The 14,083-nt window shown below is 49.3% G+C and overlaps 1 protein-coding gene across 5 annotated transcripts in view; it reads left to right on the forward strand.

Moving 5' to 3' along the window:
• KIF5A (kinesin family member 5A) overlaps positions 1-12,189 on the forward strand; it is a 35,088-nt gene extending 22,899 nt beyond the window's left edge. The window contains exons 16-30 of one of the 5 annotated variants that reach the window (XM_021091860.2): positions 310-498; positions 851-968; positions 1,337-1,401; positions 1,510-1,619; positions 2,011-2,112; positions 2,608-2,668; positions 2,939-3,010; positions 3,180-3,284; positions 3,826-3,846; positions 6,777-6,993; positions 7,228-7,381; positions 7,699-7,781; positions 8,191-8,218; positions 8,726-8,840; positions 9,942-12,189. In XM_021091860.2, coding sequence (XP_020947519.1) covers positions 310-498; positions 851-968; positions 1,337-1,401; positions 1,510-1,619; positions 2,011-2,112; positions 2,608-2,668; positions 2,939-3,010; positions 3,180-3,284; positions 3,826-3,846; positions 6,777-6,993; positions 7,228-7,381; positions 7,699-7,781; positions 8,191-8,218; positions 8,726-8,804 — 1,404 coding nt within the window. In that variant the 3' untranslated portion in view covers positions 8,805-8,840; positions 9,942-12,189. Of the gene's footprint in view, positions 1-309; positions 499-850; positions 969-1,336; positions 1,402-1,509; positions 1,620-2,010; positions 2,113-2,607; positions 2,669-2,938; positions 3,011-3,179; positions 3,285-3,825; positions 3,847-6,776; positions 6,994-7,227; positions 7,382-7,698; positions 7,782-8,190; positions 8,219-8,725; positions 8,841-9,941 lie in introns of those variants that run through there. The other 4 variants (XM_021091861.2, XM_021091864.2, XM_084956193.1 and 1 more) reach the window with 4 other exon arrangements.
• Positions 12,190-14,083: the final 1,894 nt, after the last annotated feature.

A 14,083-nucleotide genomic window follows, 5' to 3' on the forward strand; every position in this document is an offset into this window, starting at 1 on the left:
ACCCACTGAGCGAGGCCAGGGATCGAACCCGCAACCTCATGGTTCCTAGTTGGATTCGTTAACCACTGCACCACGACGGGAACTCCTCCCATTGCCGTTTAAGAAGGTGACAGTTGGAATTGGATCTTTAAGTGGAGAGAGGACTTAGTGTGAAATGCCTGCTGATAGAGAGTTGCTGAAATTTGTTTGGAACATACCTGCCCCACCTGAGTCTGAAAGTGTGTGCGGAGATAGGCCAAGAGAAAGAGAATGGATAAAAGGCTTCTTGGCAGCAAAGAGGCACCTCTTCCCTCCCCTGTTCCCCGACAGCCAGTGGAGATCAGTGGGGCCATCGAGGAGGAGTTCACTGTGGCCCGACTCTATATCAGCAAAATCAAATCCGAAGTCAAGTCTGTGGTCAAACGGTGCCGGCAGCTAGAGAACCTCCAGGTCGAGTGTCACCGCAAGATGGAAGTGACTGGGCGGGAGCTCTCATCCTGCCAGCTCCTTATCTCCCAGGTGAGTGCCGGAGGTTGAGAGCCTTTGAGTGCCATGGGAGGTGCAGGCAATGCTGTGGTTGTAGCACCCACATTTATGTTAAGAGCCTAAGGTCAACTGAAGTTAACAACAGAAGAGCTGGGAGAAGCCAGAGAGGGTCCGGCTAGAGACTCAAAGGCTCTGGGGGATGCTGCCCTCTGAGCCAAGACGGTCTAAAGAAAGGGTCTCCAGAGGAAGGGCCCCCGATCCTGCATCCTCGTGGAGGATGTGGCAGGAAGGGAGGCGAGCTAGAGCTTATGCAAGTCTATGCTGCCTGGAGTTGGATCCTTTGCTTTATCCAACTGCTTCCTCTCACCATCCCTCACCCCACCAGCACGAGGCCAAGATCCGCTCTCTCACGGAATACATGCAGAGTGTGGAGCTCAAGAAGCGGCACCTGGAAGAGTCCTATGACTCCCTGAGTGACGAGCTGGCCAAGCTCCAGGCCCAGGGTGAGCCCCTCTTAAACCTCCAGCCCATCCACCTTGGGTCCTGAGATGGCAGAGGCGACAGGGAGGGACAGTGACAAACATCCAAAGAAACCACCTGAAATCACACTCACCCACGCATTAGACCGAAATCGTGGAGTTCTGCTCACATGCTATTTATTTAGCAAGCTTTTGCATGTTGCTCCTTTTGTGTGAACCACAAGCGCTCCATTGTTCTCTGTCCCTGCTGTATGAAATTGGACTCTCCTCACCCGGAAGAACATCCCCGTGGGCTCATTCTGGGTAGATGTGCCCTGCTCTGCCTGGAGCGCTGGTCACACTGTGAAGTTCTGTCTGGAGGAGGTAGGTGTGATGTAAGCTCTTTCCTGCAGAGACTGTGAATGAAGTGGCCCTGAAGGACAAGGAGCCAGACACACAGGACGCAGATGAGGCGAAGGCAAGTGGGGATGGCTTGGGGGCAACGGGGCCTGGTGGGGCTGTGCTGGCCCTCACCAAGCTGGGGTCGGGGAGTTTGACTCTGAGCCTGAGGTGGGGTTGTTCGCAGAAGGCCCTGGAGCTGCAGATGGAGAGCCACCGGGAGGCCCATCACCGGCAGCTGGCCCGGCTCCGGGACGAGATCAATGAGAAGCAGAAGACCATCGATGAGCTCAAAGAGTAAGAGTTCCCCAGGGTGGCTCCAGTCTCTACCCTGTCCTCGTCCTCCAGCCTTGCTGTGCCCCCTCAAATGTTTCCTCTTGCAGGAGAATCTGGTTCTTTAACTTCCATGTGTCATTCCCTGACAATGACACAATGTTGCAGCCTAACTCTAGGACGTACAGGAGTTAAGGGCTAGTATCTCTCAGCAAGGCTCTTCTGATGAGATAGCTCAGGGCTCTCTATGGTCAGGGAAGCAGTGGCCTGAGTCTGTCTCTGACATACAAAGGTAGATGTGTCAGCCTCACCTGGACCCACATGTACAAGAAGGAAAGTGTTTAAGAAGCTAGGCTTCCCTTTGGCCCCCTCTGACATCTTTTTGGTCTTCCCGATACCTCCTTGCCCTCCACAGCCTAAATCAGAAGCTCCAGTTAGAGCTGGAGAAGCTTCAGGCTGACTATGAGAAGCTGAAGAATGAAGAACACGAGAAAAGTACCAAACTCCAGGAGCTGACGTGAGTGACGGGTCTGCCTGCAGATCTGTGGTCCCACAGGCTCAGACGTCTACTCAGACATCAGGCAGAGACAGGACACAATCCTGGTGTGAATTTGGTGACCACCCAATTTAATGGGGGGGTGGGGAGACTTCCAGGAATGACTCTGGTCAATGTCAGCTGACATGGAAAGATGTGGGTGATGTTCCATGAAGTATAAAGAGCAGGTTACAGCAGTATGAATGCTCTGACCCCATAACATGTGTATGGGATACACGTGCATCGAAGAGAGTCTGGAAAGATGGACACCAGCATGTTCATGGTGGTTTGATCTGTAAGTGGTAGAATCATGGGCTTTTTACAGAACTCATCTTGCTTACCCCTTTTTTCTTTTCTAACTTCCGCGCCATGAACATGGGTAACTTGGGTAATAAATAATAATAAATATAGATTAAAGAAATGGAAGAGGGAGGCAGCATGGTCCTGAGGGAGGCTTCCGTTTCCCTCTTCCTCCAGATTTCTGTACGAGCGACACGAGCAGTCCAAACAGGACCTCAAGGGTCTGGAGGAGACAGTTGTGAGTGGATCTCTTCTGTGCCAAGTTAACAGGGTGGGGGTGGGGGGTGGGGTGGGGGCTTCAGATCTCCCCCTCCCTGATTTCTTTCTAATCACATTCCACCTGCCTTCCTGTAAAGTCAGTCTGTGGCATAATCAGGACACACCTTTTCCTAAAGGATGGGTGACTCGTTTGACTAGAGAGACTGAAGGTTCCAGTAATTTCCAAGGGGAAATGGTGACTTGGTATTTGGCTGCCCCCGATTTATTTGTTTTTTATCATTCTTTCCAGGCCCGGGAACTCCAGACCCTCCACAACCTTCGCAAGCTGTTCGTTCAAGACGTCACGACTCGAGTCAAGAAAGTGAGTGCCACCTCGGGGTCTTTCCAGCCCCCCGATTCTCCTCCTGTCCTCAGGTTTCCCCAGCCCCTGTGGCCTCTGGTGGGGCTGGCTTGGCCTGGCCTGGATGGGACCTGGACTGGCCTTGGGACAGTCACATCTTCCCTCCCCCTGCCCCCCTGTCTCTCATCAGAGTGCAGAAATGGAGCCCGAGGACAGTGGGGGGATTCACTCCCAAAAACAGAAGATTTCCTTTCTTGAGAACAACCTGGAACAGCTTACAAAGGTTCACAAACAGGTAAGGGGGCCAGGGGGCTGGGGTGGAGAGAACTCCTGAGGCCTAGGATGCCTAAATCCTTGGGGGCCCTTGGATTTCGGAAAATCTATTTGCATGCTTTCCTGACATTCCCCCTTTTGCCTTTCCAACTAACCCCTTCTTTATACCGGATTGGGTTCCACTTTTATCTTGTTTTGTTCTATGCCTGTTTTCCCTTCTCGAAGCTCCCAACCTGCCTCTGCTCAAAGTGGACTTTCCCAAGCCTACGTTGCTGGAAGGAGAGGTTGAAACTGATGGGGGTTTCAGGGGCGTGGGGCTGTAACCATACACGGGGGATGCTGGTCAGACATGAGCCAGAGGTGAAGAGCAGTGAGACGAGAAGAAGCCAGGGAAGCCGGCCTTTCTCTGGTGGCAGGGTCTCCAGCTGCCTAGGCCTGGGGCAGGCATGCAGGGAAATTACTTGACATCCTCCAGGTGGCCCAGCCTGGTCAGGGCCAATGATAACGCCAGTGTATTAAGTTGCTGCCTCTCTGTCCTCCTCCCTGCTGCTGCGGTTCCCTAGGTGGATGACTGGGTTTCAAAGGTATGGGGTGGGAAGGTAGAAGGGGCAGGCAGTCCAAAGGAGTCAGGACAGGAAATGTTTGGTGCATTCAGAGCAGAAGCACCCTTGCTAGTGCCACATAGCTGAGCCTTGAGGACAGATGTAGCAGACTGTCACCTGGCTCTTTTAACTGATTCATAAAATAAACCCTAATCTATACTTATTCCCTTCCTTTCAAATCCACCTTAAAATTCCTTTTAAACTTATGTGCTCATTAAACTAGAGCTTAAACATCTTTTCTTCCCAGTGCGGTGCCTAGCATGTATAGTAAATACCTAGTACACCTTTTCTTTTTTTAATAATGGAAAAAAAAAATCCCAGAACTGTGGGCCACTAATCCTCTGCCGGGCTTATTTATTAATTTTATTTTATTTATTTTTTTGGCCACATCTGTGGCATGCAGAAGTTCTGGGACCAAGGATCGAACCCATGCCACAGCAGTGACAATGCTGGATCCTTAACTCACTAGGCCACCAGGGAATTTCTGTTTCTTTTATTTGGACCTGCAGAGGGCTTTGCTATCATCTCTTCCTCTTTGCATATTACAAAACAGTGTGATAACACTGTTTATAGAAAAGTTGAAAGAGAAGAAACATAATCAATTCTGCCATTCTTTTTAATTTCTCTGTGTTCATTTTTCATCTCTATCCAAATGCATATTATATTGTTTTTTTCCTCTTTTTTTTTTTTTTTTTTTTTTTTTGCTTTTTAGGGCTACACCCGTGGTATATGGAAGTTCTGGGCTAGGGGTTGAATTGGAGCTACAGCTATTGGCGTACGTCACAGCCACAGCCACATGGGATTCCCCAAACCCACTAAGTGAAGCCAGCGATTGAACCTACATCTTCATGGATACTAGTCGGATTTGTTTCCACTGAGCCATGATGGGAATTCCCTCAATTTTTAATTGTGATAAAGTACATGTAATAAGATTTACCACCTTTAATCATTTTCAGAGAACTGTTCAGTGGTATTAAATCCATTCATAATGTTGTCCAACCTCTACTACCACCCCGCTCCACAAGTCTTTTCATCTTGTAGAACTGAAACTCCTTTCCCATGAAATAAAACCCCCCCATCCCCCACTTCCCTCCAGCCCCTGGTCACCCCACTCTACTTTCTGTCTCCATAATTTTGACTACTCTAAGAATCTAACCTAAATGGACTCATCCGGGACCTGTCCTTCTGTGAGCGGTTCATTTCACTTAGCATAATATCCTCCAGGTTCATCCACATTGTGGCACATTTCAGAAAATCACAGGCTAGGGGAGTTCCCACCGTGGCTCAGCAGTCAACGAACCTGACTAGGATCCATGAGGATGGGGGTCTTCTCCCCGGCCTCGCTCAGTGGGTTAAGGATGCAGCGTTGCCGTGAGCTGTGGTGTAGGTGGCAGACTTGGTTTGGATCCCGTGTTGCTGTGGCTGTGGTGTAGGCTGGTGGCTACAGCTCTGGTTCGATCCCTAGCTTGGGAACTTTCATACGCTGTGAGTGCATCCCAAGAAAGAAAGAAACAAATAAAGAAACAAAGAAAGAAAAGGGCTTCCTTTTCCCCCATGAAGCCCCTGCCTCTGTTCTAAGTGTCCAAGACCAAAAACTGCTCACCTGTAGGAGAGAGGATCCCTCCTAATCTCCTACCTCAGCAGACACGAGACTAGAAAGGCAAACATGAGAGATGGAGAAACTGCTCATTTAACAGAATCTCATTTAATAGCCAAGGCCATAGCCCTATTCCAAATTAAACTAGTTATTGTCACACCAAAACATTATTTATCATCTGTAAACTGTCCAAAATTAAATGGACACTTCTCCCCGTGTTCCCTGCTGCACTGATTTACCTACTGTCTTCCAAGGCCGGCTCCTTTGCAATCTGCAGGGCCCCCAGTGGTTGGGTGAAACCTTGTAAAAAGATTAGGAAGACTTTTCTGGCTGCAAGGTGGTTGCTACGGTGCTCTAACTTAATTTAAATGGGGGGGAGGGAGAGCCCAGAAAATCCTTGAATGTGAAGGTGATGAGCACAAATGTTTGTGAGACCTCAAACATTTTCTTTCCTTCCTATGGGGCAGCCGTGTGTATGTGTGTAGGGGTGGGGGGGCTCCTGTCTTCTAGCTTCCGCTCCTGCTCTGCACTGCACCTAACCCGTGCTCAACACCATATCCACCCTCCAAACTGCTGCTGTGCTCTTGCTGCCTCGCCCTGTGCATGCCCACAAAGCCATCTCTGGGTGAGGGGTGCACCTCATCCCCATGTTCCCTGGGGCTGTTGTCTGGCACCAGCTGTGAGATATTGGGGGGTCGGTGGTGTCGAGGCCCGGAAGAGACTGGAACAGGGTACTGTCACAAGAGTTCTGGGCTACAGAGGAGTTCCTGTCGCTGCTCAGTGGTTAACGAATCCAACTAGGAACCATGAGGTTGTGGGTTTGATCCCTGGCCTTGCTCAGTGGGTTAAGGATCCGGCGTTGCCGTGAGCTGTGGTGTAGGTCGCAGATTCGGCTCGGATCCTGTGTGGCTGTGGCTCTGGCGTAGGCTGGAAGCAACAGCTCTGATTCGACCCCTAGCCTGGGAACCTCCATATGCTGTGGGATCGGCCCTAGAAAAGGCAGAAACCAAAACCAAAAAAAAAAAAAAGAGTTCTGGCCTACAGAGGCATTGGCACGTTTTCAATGCCCGGAGAATGATGTAACTTTTTAATGCCTGACCACCGTTTGCTAAAGGGAGAAGGAAAGAACTGGCCAGAACAGCAATTAGATAAAGGGAATGAGGCCTTTGGAAGGGACAGCATGGTCTCCACCTTCCCTGACTTGACTTTTTTTACTCTCTCTCCCCACCCGTACCCCACACTCCTGCCTGCCGGCTCTCTTTCCGGGTTGGTCACCTTTCTCCTGGCCTCTTCCCTGGGGCTCCCCTCCGCATAGCTGGTACGTGACAATGCAGATCTGCGTTGTGAGCTTCCTAAATTGGAAAAACGACTTAGGGCTACGGCTGAGAGAGTTAAGGCCCTGGAGGGTGCACTGAAGGAGGCCAAGGAGGGCGCCATGAAGGACAAGCGCCGGTACCAGCAGGAGGTGGACCGCATCAAGGAGGCCGTTCGGTACAAGAGCTCCGGCAAGCGGGGTCATTCTGCCCAGATTGGTGAGTGGGGTGCGGCCGTCCGTAATCGAGGGGAATAACCACCTGGGGAGACTCAGCAAATTCCTAAGTGTCCAGCAGCCCCACCCCGGCCTCACCCACCACCACCCAGAAAAGTATAAAAGTGAATTCTCTTATAAGCACCTCAATTCAACTCGAGCAAAGTGACCTCAAGGACCTGAGCCACAGAAGTGAACAATTAGCCTCATCTCGGTCATTTTCCTTTCTTTGCCACAGCCAAACCTGTCCGGCCTGGCCACTACCCAGCATCTTCACCCACCAACCCCTACGGCACCCGGAGCCCTGAGTGCATCAGTTACACTAACAGCCTCTTCCAGAACTACCAGAATCTGTACCTGCAGGCCGCACCCAGCTCCACCTCAGATATGTAGTGAGTGACCACGGGCGGGGGCTGGAGTCCCAACCCAAGGCTGTCTGCCCCCTCTAAGGCATAAGACTGGGTTAATTATTGGGTGCAACTTAATTCTTTTCCTAAGTAGCTTCATTTCCAATCCTTTCTCAACTTCGCACCTTTGATTAGAAGATGGGCATCAGCCCTCCCAGCCTGCGGCCATGTTTGTTGTCCTCTAGTCTCTGGGGAGGAGGGGGGGAACCGCTCCATCCCTGAGGGTGAGTGTGGATTAGTGAGCCTCAGAGCAGTGGAAGGTGGGTGCCAGAGGTGGCGTCTCTCTCCCCTGCTCCACCCAGCTTTGCAAACTCCTGTAGCAGCAGTGGGGCCACATCTTCTGGCGGCCCCTTGACTTCCTACCAGAAGGTCAACATGGACAATGGTGAGTGAAAAAGACAGGTAAGCAGCCTGTGGGATCCCCAGGGAAGGTTGAAAAGTACCAGAAAAATAAGTGACCCTGTACCTACAGCTCAAACGCTGGGTAGCCCTTCAGGGTCTTGGACTCTTAGAAGTGGATTCCTCCAGTCACCTGCCTGTCCCCACCCTTCCCCTCCCTTCCCCTTCTCTCCTCAGTGACAGCTCTGGAGGCTTTTTTTCCAACCGAATAAGGAGGCAGCATGGGGTAGTTGAAGACAGTGCCACAGACCCAGATGACACCTATGATCCCAAGACTCTTAGCTTTTTCGCCAAGGGATCAGGAGGAGAGAGGGTTTGGGGTGACTGGTTATAACACCCAGTCTCTTTTTTTCCTTCTTTCAATCCTGTGTTCTCCATGACGATCATCTCTTCAGGAAACACCACAGATATTAATGACAATAGGTACACCAGTCCCCATTTCTCTTGGGTTCTCTGGGTGGGACCAGAAGAAAGGGTTAAATTTCACTCGTGCCTACGTAGAGGTTCCCTGGAGCCTTTGAGGGAAGGAGGAGGAAGTGAGAACCATCGGTCCCTCTTGCCATCACCCTGCTGTCCAGGAGGTCTGGTCATTCTGCTGCCTCAGTGCAGAGCACTGTCCCCTCCTCCAGTCCCCCCATAGCTCCTCCCCATCCTCCCCATAGCTTCTCCCCCCATAGCTCCTCCCCATCCCAGCCATGGAGGCTGCGGGAAGTGCCATGGGCATCTGATGACCTGGGTTTATCTCTGCCTTTGGGGACTTTGTCACCTTGGGCAAGTTGGCTCCATCTCTCTGGCCTTGATTTCTCCCCCTGCCCCCCATATTGCTGCCCTTCGTTATCTCACAGGGATGCTGAGAGAGCAAAGTGACAGGAATGCTATGGTTGATACAGAGCTGACAATGCTGTGATTGTGCTGGGTCTCTTCTTCCAGGAGTGACCTGCCATGCGGCTATGAGGCTGAGGACCAGGCCAAGCTGTTCCCTCTCCACCAAGAGACGGCAGCCAGCTAATCTCCCACATGGACTGCTGCGTACCTGCACTTTCAGGTAGTTTCAGGCCCCTTCTCTGACCAGCCTCGGGTTGCCTCCTTTCTTGCCCACAGCTTCTGTTTCTCTCGCTTTTTAAAATCATCTCAAATTTTTTACTATATAGTTGTCCCTCAACTCCTGCTGTCCCTTCCCGGGGGGGTTCCATCAGAGCCACCCCATGTCCTTTGCACGCTGGCTTCCTTCCCCTCCCCCCTTAGCTTGACCACTGTTGTAGTCACAGTACTGCCTTTGGCCACTAGGGGTCACTGCAACATGTCAAAAGAAGTGGGCAAGGGCAGGGTCCATCTAGAGCCCCAAACACAGATCACAGCAGGATGTAGGAGCTATTAGGAGACCTTGGGAGATCATCTCAACCATCCCTCTGCCTCCACCCTAAAATGATTTTGGATGGCAAGTACTTTCTGAATTAAGACATCTCCAGTAAAGGTGATGTTTGACTTACTCCTACCCCTGTGTCCTATATTCCTCATGTCTGTATATGTCACCAATAAGCATTAGAAAATGCCCCAGGAAGTCTAACTTTTTGTCCCTCTAACTGCAGGGTCAGCACTCCCCTCCCATCTTGCCAGTGGAGGTAGAAAAGAGCTGTGTGCCCACCTCCAAGCCCCCTTCTCTGCCTCTGTCCCAGGTCCTATCCCCCATCCTCTGTGCTCTCCCTGCAGTGTATACCTTCCTTCCTGGTTCTCCTGTGTCACCAGGCTTCTCACCAGGGTTGCTTTAGGGCTCAGAATCCCAGAATCCTGGGCAATGGGATCCTGTTTATTGTCCACTGTGGATCCTTGGCGAATGAGAAACAAGAGAACACAGCCAGTCTCCCCCTGGACTGCATCCCAAGCCCAGCCCTCTCCAGGGGTTTCCCAGAATAATAGGCCAGGCACACATGGGCAGAAAGGCATGAGAAGCAATCAGTAGGAGTGGGGGAGGAAGAGTTCAGGAAGGCCTGGGGGTGGAGGAGCAGGGGCTGGGAGGGTGGCGTCTGGTTTTGGGTATCAAAGGGACAGGACTGTAAGCCGAAGTTGGTACAGATGCCACACTGTTCCCGTTCAGCAGCTGGGCTGCAAGGTGGTTCCTCACAATGTCTTTCTCTTTCTTCCCCAGTTTCTAAGAGGGACTGAGGCCTCTTCTCTCAGCATGCTGCAAACCTGTGGTCTCTGATACTAACTCCCTCCTCAACCCTTGTTGTTTGACTGTACTACGTTTGATGTCTTCTCTTACTCTGTATCTCTTTGTACTCTGTATCTATATATCAAAAGCTGCTGCTATGTCTCTCCCTTCTCTCTGTCTTACTCTCTAGTATCTAATGATGTATTTAGCAATTTCTAAGCATAGTATACCCTCCTCATTTGGGGCCATAGGGAGGAGGGTCAATGTTTCTTTCTCTCATATATGCGTCTCTCACACTGAGTGGTGTTAGTCAAAGAGATGATAAAAGGAAAATGGGAGCTAGAGGGCTGTGATCCTTCACACACACACACACACACACACACACACACACACACACACACACACACACATGCACACACAAAGCCTTAAGCAGAAGAATGTCTTGGCGTCATAAGAAGATACAGAAATAGATTCTTCCTCCCTTCTCTCTCACATTTAGCACAGGGGAGGGTAAAATGGAAGGACTGCTAAATATATGGAGAATTGTCTTCAGACGTCCCTCACCCGAATGGAGGGATTCCGGGTGTGCACCTCTGCCCTCCGAAGTCTGCCTTTTGCCTCCCTCCTCCCGTTCCCCCTGGACAACCCAGAACATGGATTACTTAAGGGACCACTTCCCTTTCTCCTCAAAACTCCTTTTAATATTTTCTACTGCAGTGCTCATGACCAGAACCCAGAGCTGCTTAAAATTATTTTGAAAAATTGAGGAGGCTGACCCATGTCTGGCAAAATGGTTGCTCATCTGTCCACAGTGATAGTTATAGCTAAGTATAAGCAAAATGATTGCTTCTTTGGCTTTGGGGGGTAAACAGGCTGGAAAATTCCTAAGTATTTTTTGCCACAGGGATGAGCTGGATTCCTTTCTCTGTTCCACACTGGGCTGCATGTCCTTCCCACTTCCAGCTTTTGGTTTGGGGGCTTCCAGTTCATTGGCAAAACAGGTATTTTGAAACACCTTCCTTTCAAGCTGAGCCTGACTTTTCCCCAATCTACACATTTTCCCCCACAAAGAATTCCTTCTATAATATCTCCATCTGGCATTAAGTGCACTTTAAAGGAAGGGGCAGGGCAGATTTTCCAGAGGTGGAGGAGCCCAAGGGCTTGAGTTGGGTGGCTCCCTGCCTCCCATGTAATTTATAGGACTATTGTTTTGGTTTCATATCCTTTCTTACCACATGGTGCTAAGGTGGCTTTCCAGGTAACTGCAGGGATGGAGAGTGGAGGTCACAAGCCAGCCCCAATGAAGAAGGAAAGTCTGGTGTCCAGAGAGTCAGCTTTATCCAGGATGGAAGAACAGGGCGGCAGGGCAACCTGTCACTTAGTTTCTAAGTCAGGAAAGAAAGCTCAGTGTGAGTGGCCAGCTGGTGAATACCGGCTGTATTGGCCCGTGATTCCTCCAAGAGAAAAAGTCCCCTCTCCCTTTACCTGTTGGGCCCCCGTCTTATATAAAAACTTGGTATTCTTATTCTTGAATAACTAAAAGTGATGCAGGCCTGGGCAGTTTGCATTTTTGTTATTTGGTGGAAAATGCTTCACTAGTTGAGGAGCCCTTGAACAGCCCTAAGAGGCCCCCAGGGGTCTGTAGAGTGGTTTGAAAACCACTGCTCCAAGGAAAAGGGTTCAAGCTGGCTCTCCTGCCCCAAGCCCACAACTCATATAGCAAAGGGAAAGGGTGGGGTAGGTGAGCCATGCTGTCTCCAGACCCAGGTGGAGAGGCAGGAAGACACTGGTGTACCTGCTGACTTGTGTTAATATTAGCCAGCAGGGCACCCAAGAATCCAACGGGCTTTCTGTAATCTTGCCACCAAATGATTCTTTTAAAACACATAAGAAAATGTGAAGGGTGTCGGACAGATGAGGAGAGAGGTGACAGTGGGAACAGCTTTCTCTTTAGCAAGATGTAAGGGAAATAGAATTCACTTACCGAAATAAGAAACAACACACACACAAAGCCTTCCCCAGAAGCTTCACTCTACATCCTCCTCCTCCCCTCCCTCCACCCCTCACCACATTCCTTTCGAAGAGCCAGGGTCACCAGAAGCAGTACCTGGCCTGCCCACTCACATCTGCCAAAATGTTGCATGCCAGCGTGGAAGACAAACCAAACCGCACAAACCCCAGTGTGTATTTACTTGATGTACATAGATACCTTTAAAATAAAATAAATTCAATGATGACTCTACGTTGTTGTAAATCTTTATCCCTTCCCTCCGTAATGGCATTATGACAGTGTGGTATATATCCTTTCTAGGTGTTCTTCCATATATTTACATGCAGGTTTTTCCCCACTTGACAATATATCCTAGAGATCTTTTCAGGTCAGTGTACACATTTACATCATGAAAAAAATATATACATATAATTTTTCATAAACTTATCCTATAATGTATTCAACCATTCCACTATTGGTGGACATTGATCTAGACTGTTTGTAATTTTTGACACAAAATGGTATCCTGTTCTCTTCGTTTCCCCCCAAGACTATCCCAAGTCCCTGCATCAGGTCCATCCCCCCTCTATAGTGCATCTCCATCCATTCCTTGCCAAGGGCTCAGTTCTCTTATCCCAAGATCTTTTACTGTAATCACCCTTCTAATCCCCAATTTAGAGCATACCCCTACCTGTCTTCTCTGCTCTTACCTCAAAGCTTCTGAGATGAGTGGAGAAAACCACACAACCCAAACATCAGGGCAATTAAGAACAAAGAGCCACAGAGCTTAACTGGATCCTCCGATCTGGTATAATGTTCCTTCTGTGTATACCTGCTGTTTCCTCCCCACCCCTCAGAGCAACTGGTCTAAACCCTCACTCCTCAAGATCCCTTCTCACACACTTCTCTTAGGCAACAATTCTCTTCTTTACAGGAGAAATGAAGATGATTGAGCATAAGATTCCTCATCCCCCCGCTACACACACACCTACACACTTACCTCTGTCTGCACAGATCCTTTCCTTTCTCCCTTCTGACAAGTGATAAATCTCCCTTTCCTGGACTAAATCAAGTCCCTTCTAGATCCTTCATTTTTGAGATACTTACACATATATATTCACCAATATATAAAACAACTAAAAGTGATGCCGACTTGGGCAGTTTGCATCTTCTTTGTTAACTTCTGTATCAACGATTTCTCCCTACCCCTTGGTAAGGTCTCCCTTAAAAGTGTGTTTTACAGCATGTTTCTCTATAAGCCACTCACTACCCACCTTGTTTTCTCACAACCCAACTTCCTAAAAAAGTCCCAAGCGCCTCCTCCCCACTTCTTTATCTCCCATTCATCCCTCAGCCCGCCTTGATCTGGCTCTGGCTCTACTGAAAATGTGTTCCAAAGGTCACTAGTTGCCAAAGACACTGGGCAGTTCTCCATCCTCGTCTTGCCTCACCTCTCCATGACATCTGACACTGCTCTCCATTCCTTCCTCTCTTGAAACTCAACTTCCTTAGCTTTTGTGACCCTGCTCTCCTGGCCCTTTTACTTCTCTGGCCACCCCTTTGCAGTCTTCTCCCTGGTTTATACCAGGGTTCAGCTCTTGGTCTCTCCTTGCTCTCCCTTGGGAGTTGTCATCCACACAGATTCGTGGACAATAATTAAGTCTGTATCTCCAGCCTAGACCATTCTGCTGAACACTAGGCCCATATGTCCAGCTGCCCTCAGGCACCTCAAACACATTCCAAATTGAACTAATGTTTTCACTAAAACTGCTCCTTTTCTTCACTGCCATCATTCTTCGCCTTTGCCAAAAGTCAGATTTCTTCTCAACATCTCCCTTTCCTGCAAATCCCAATCCACTAGGAATTTTCCAAATTGACATCAAACTATATACCTTTATATGCCATCCCCTTTTTCCCAACCCAATAGCCATTGTTTGTTTTATTTATTTAATGATTTTTATTTTTTCCATTATAGTTGGATCACAGTGTTGTGTCAATTTTCTACTGTACAGCAAAGTGACCCAGTTACACATACATATATACATTCGTTTTCTCACATTTTCCTCCATCATGCTCCATCATAAATGACTAGATATAGTTCCCAGTGCTATATAGCAAGATCTCATTGCTTATCCATTGCAAAGGC

This window comes from Sus scrofa, chromosome 5, assembly GCF_054392235.1.
Source record: "Sus scrofa isolate SSC_HxYL_T2T_F1_AM1 chromosome 5, Sscrofa_HxYL_maternal_Yorkshire_Landrace_v2.0, whole genome shotgun sequence".
NCBI classification, from domain to species: Eukaryota; Metazoa; Chordata; class Mammalia; order Artiodactyla; family Suidae; genus Sus; species Sus scrofa.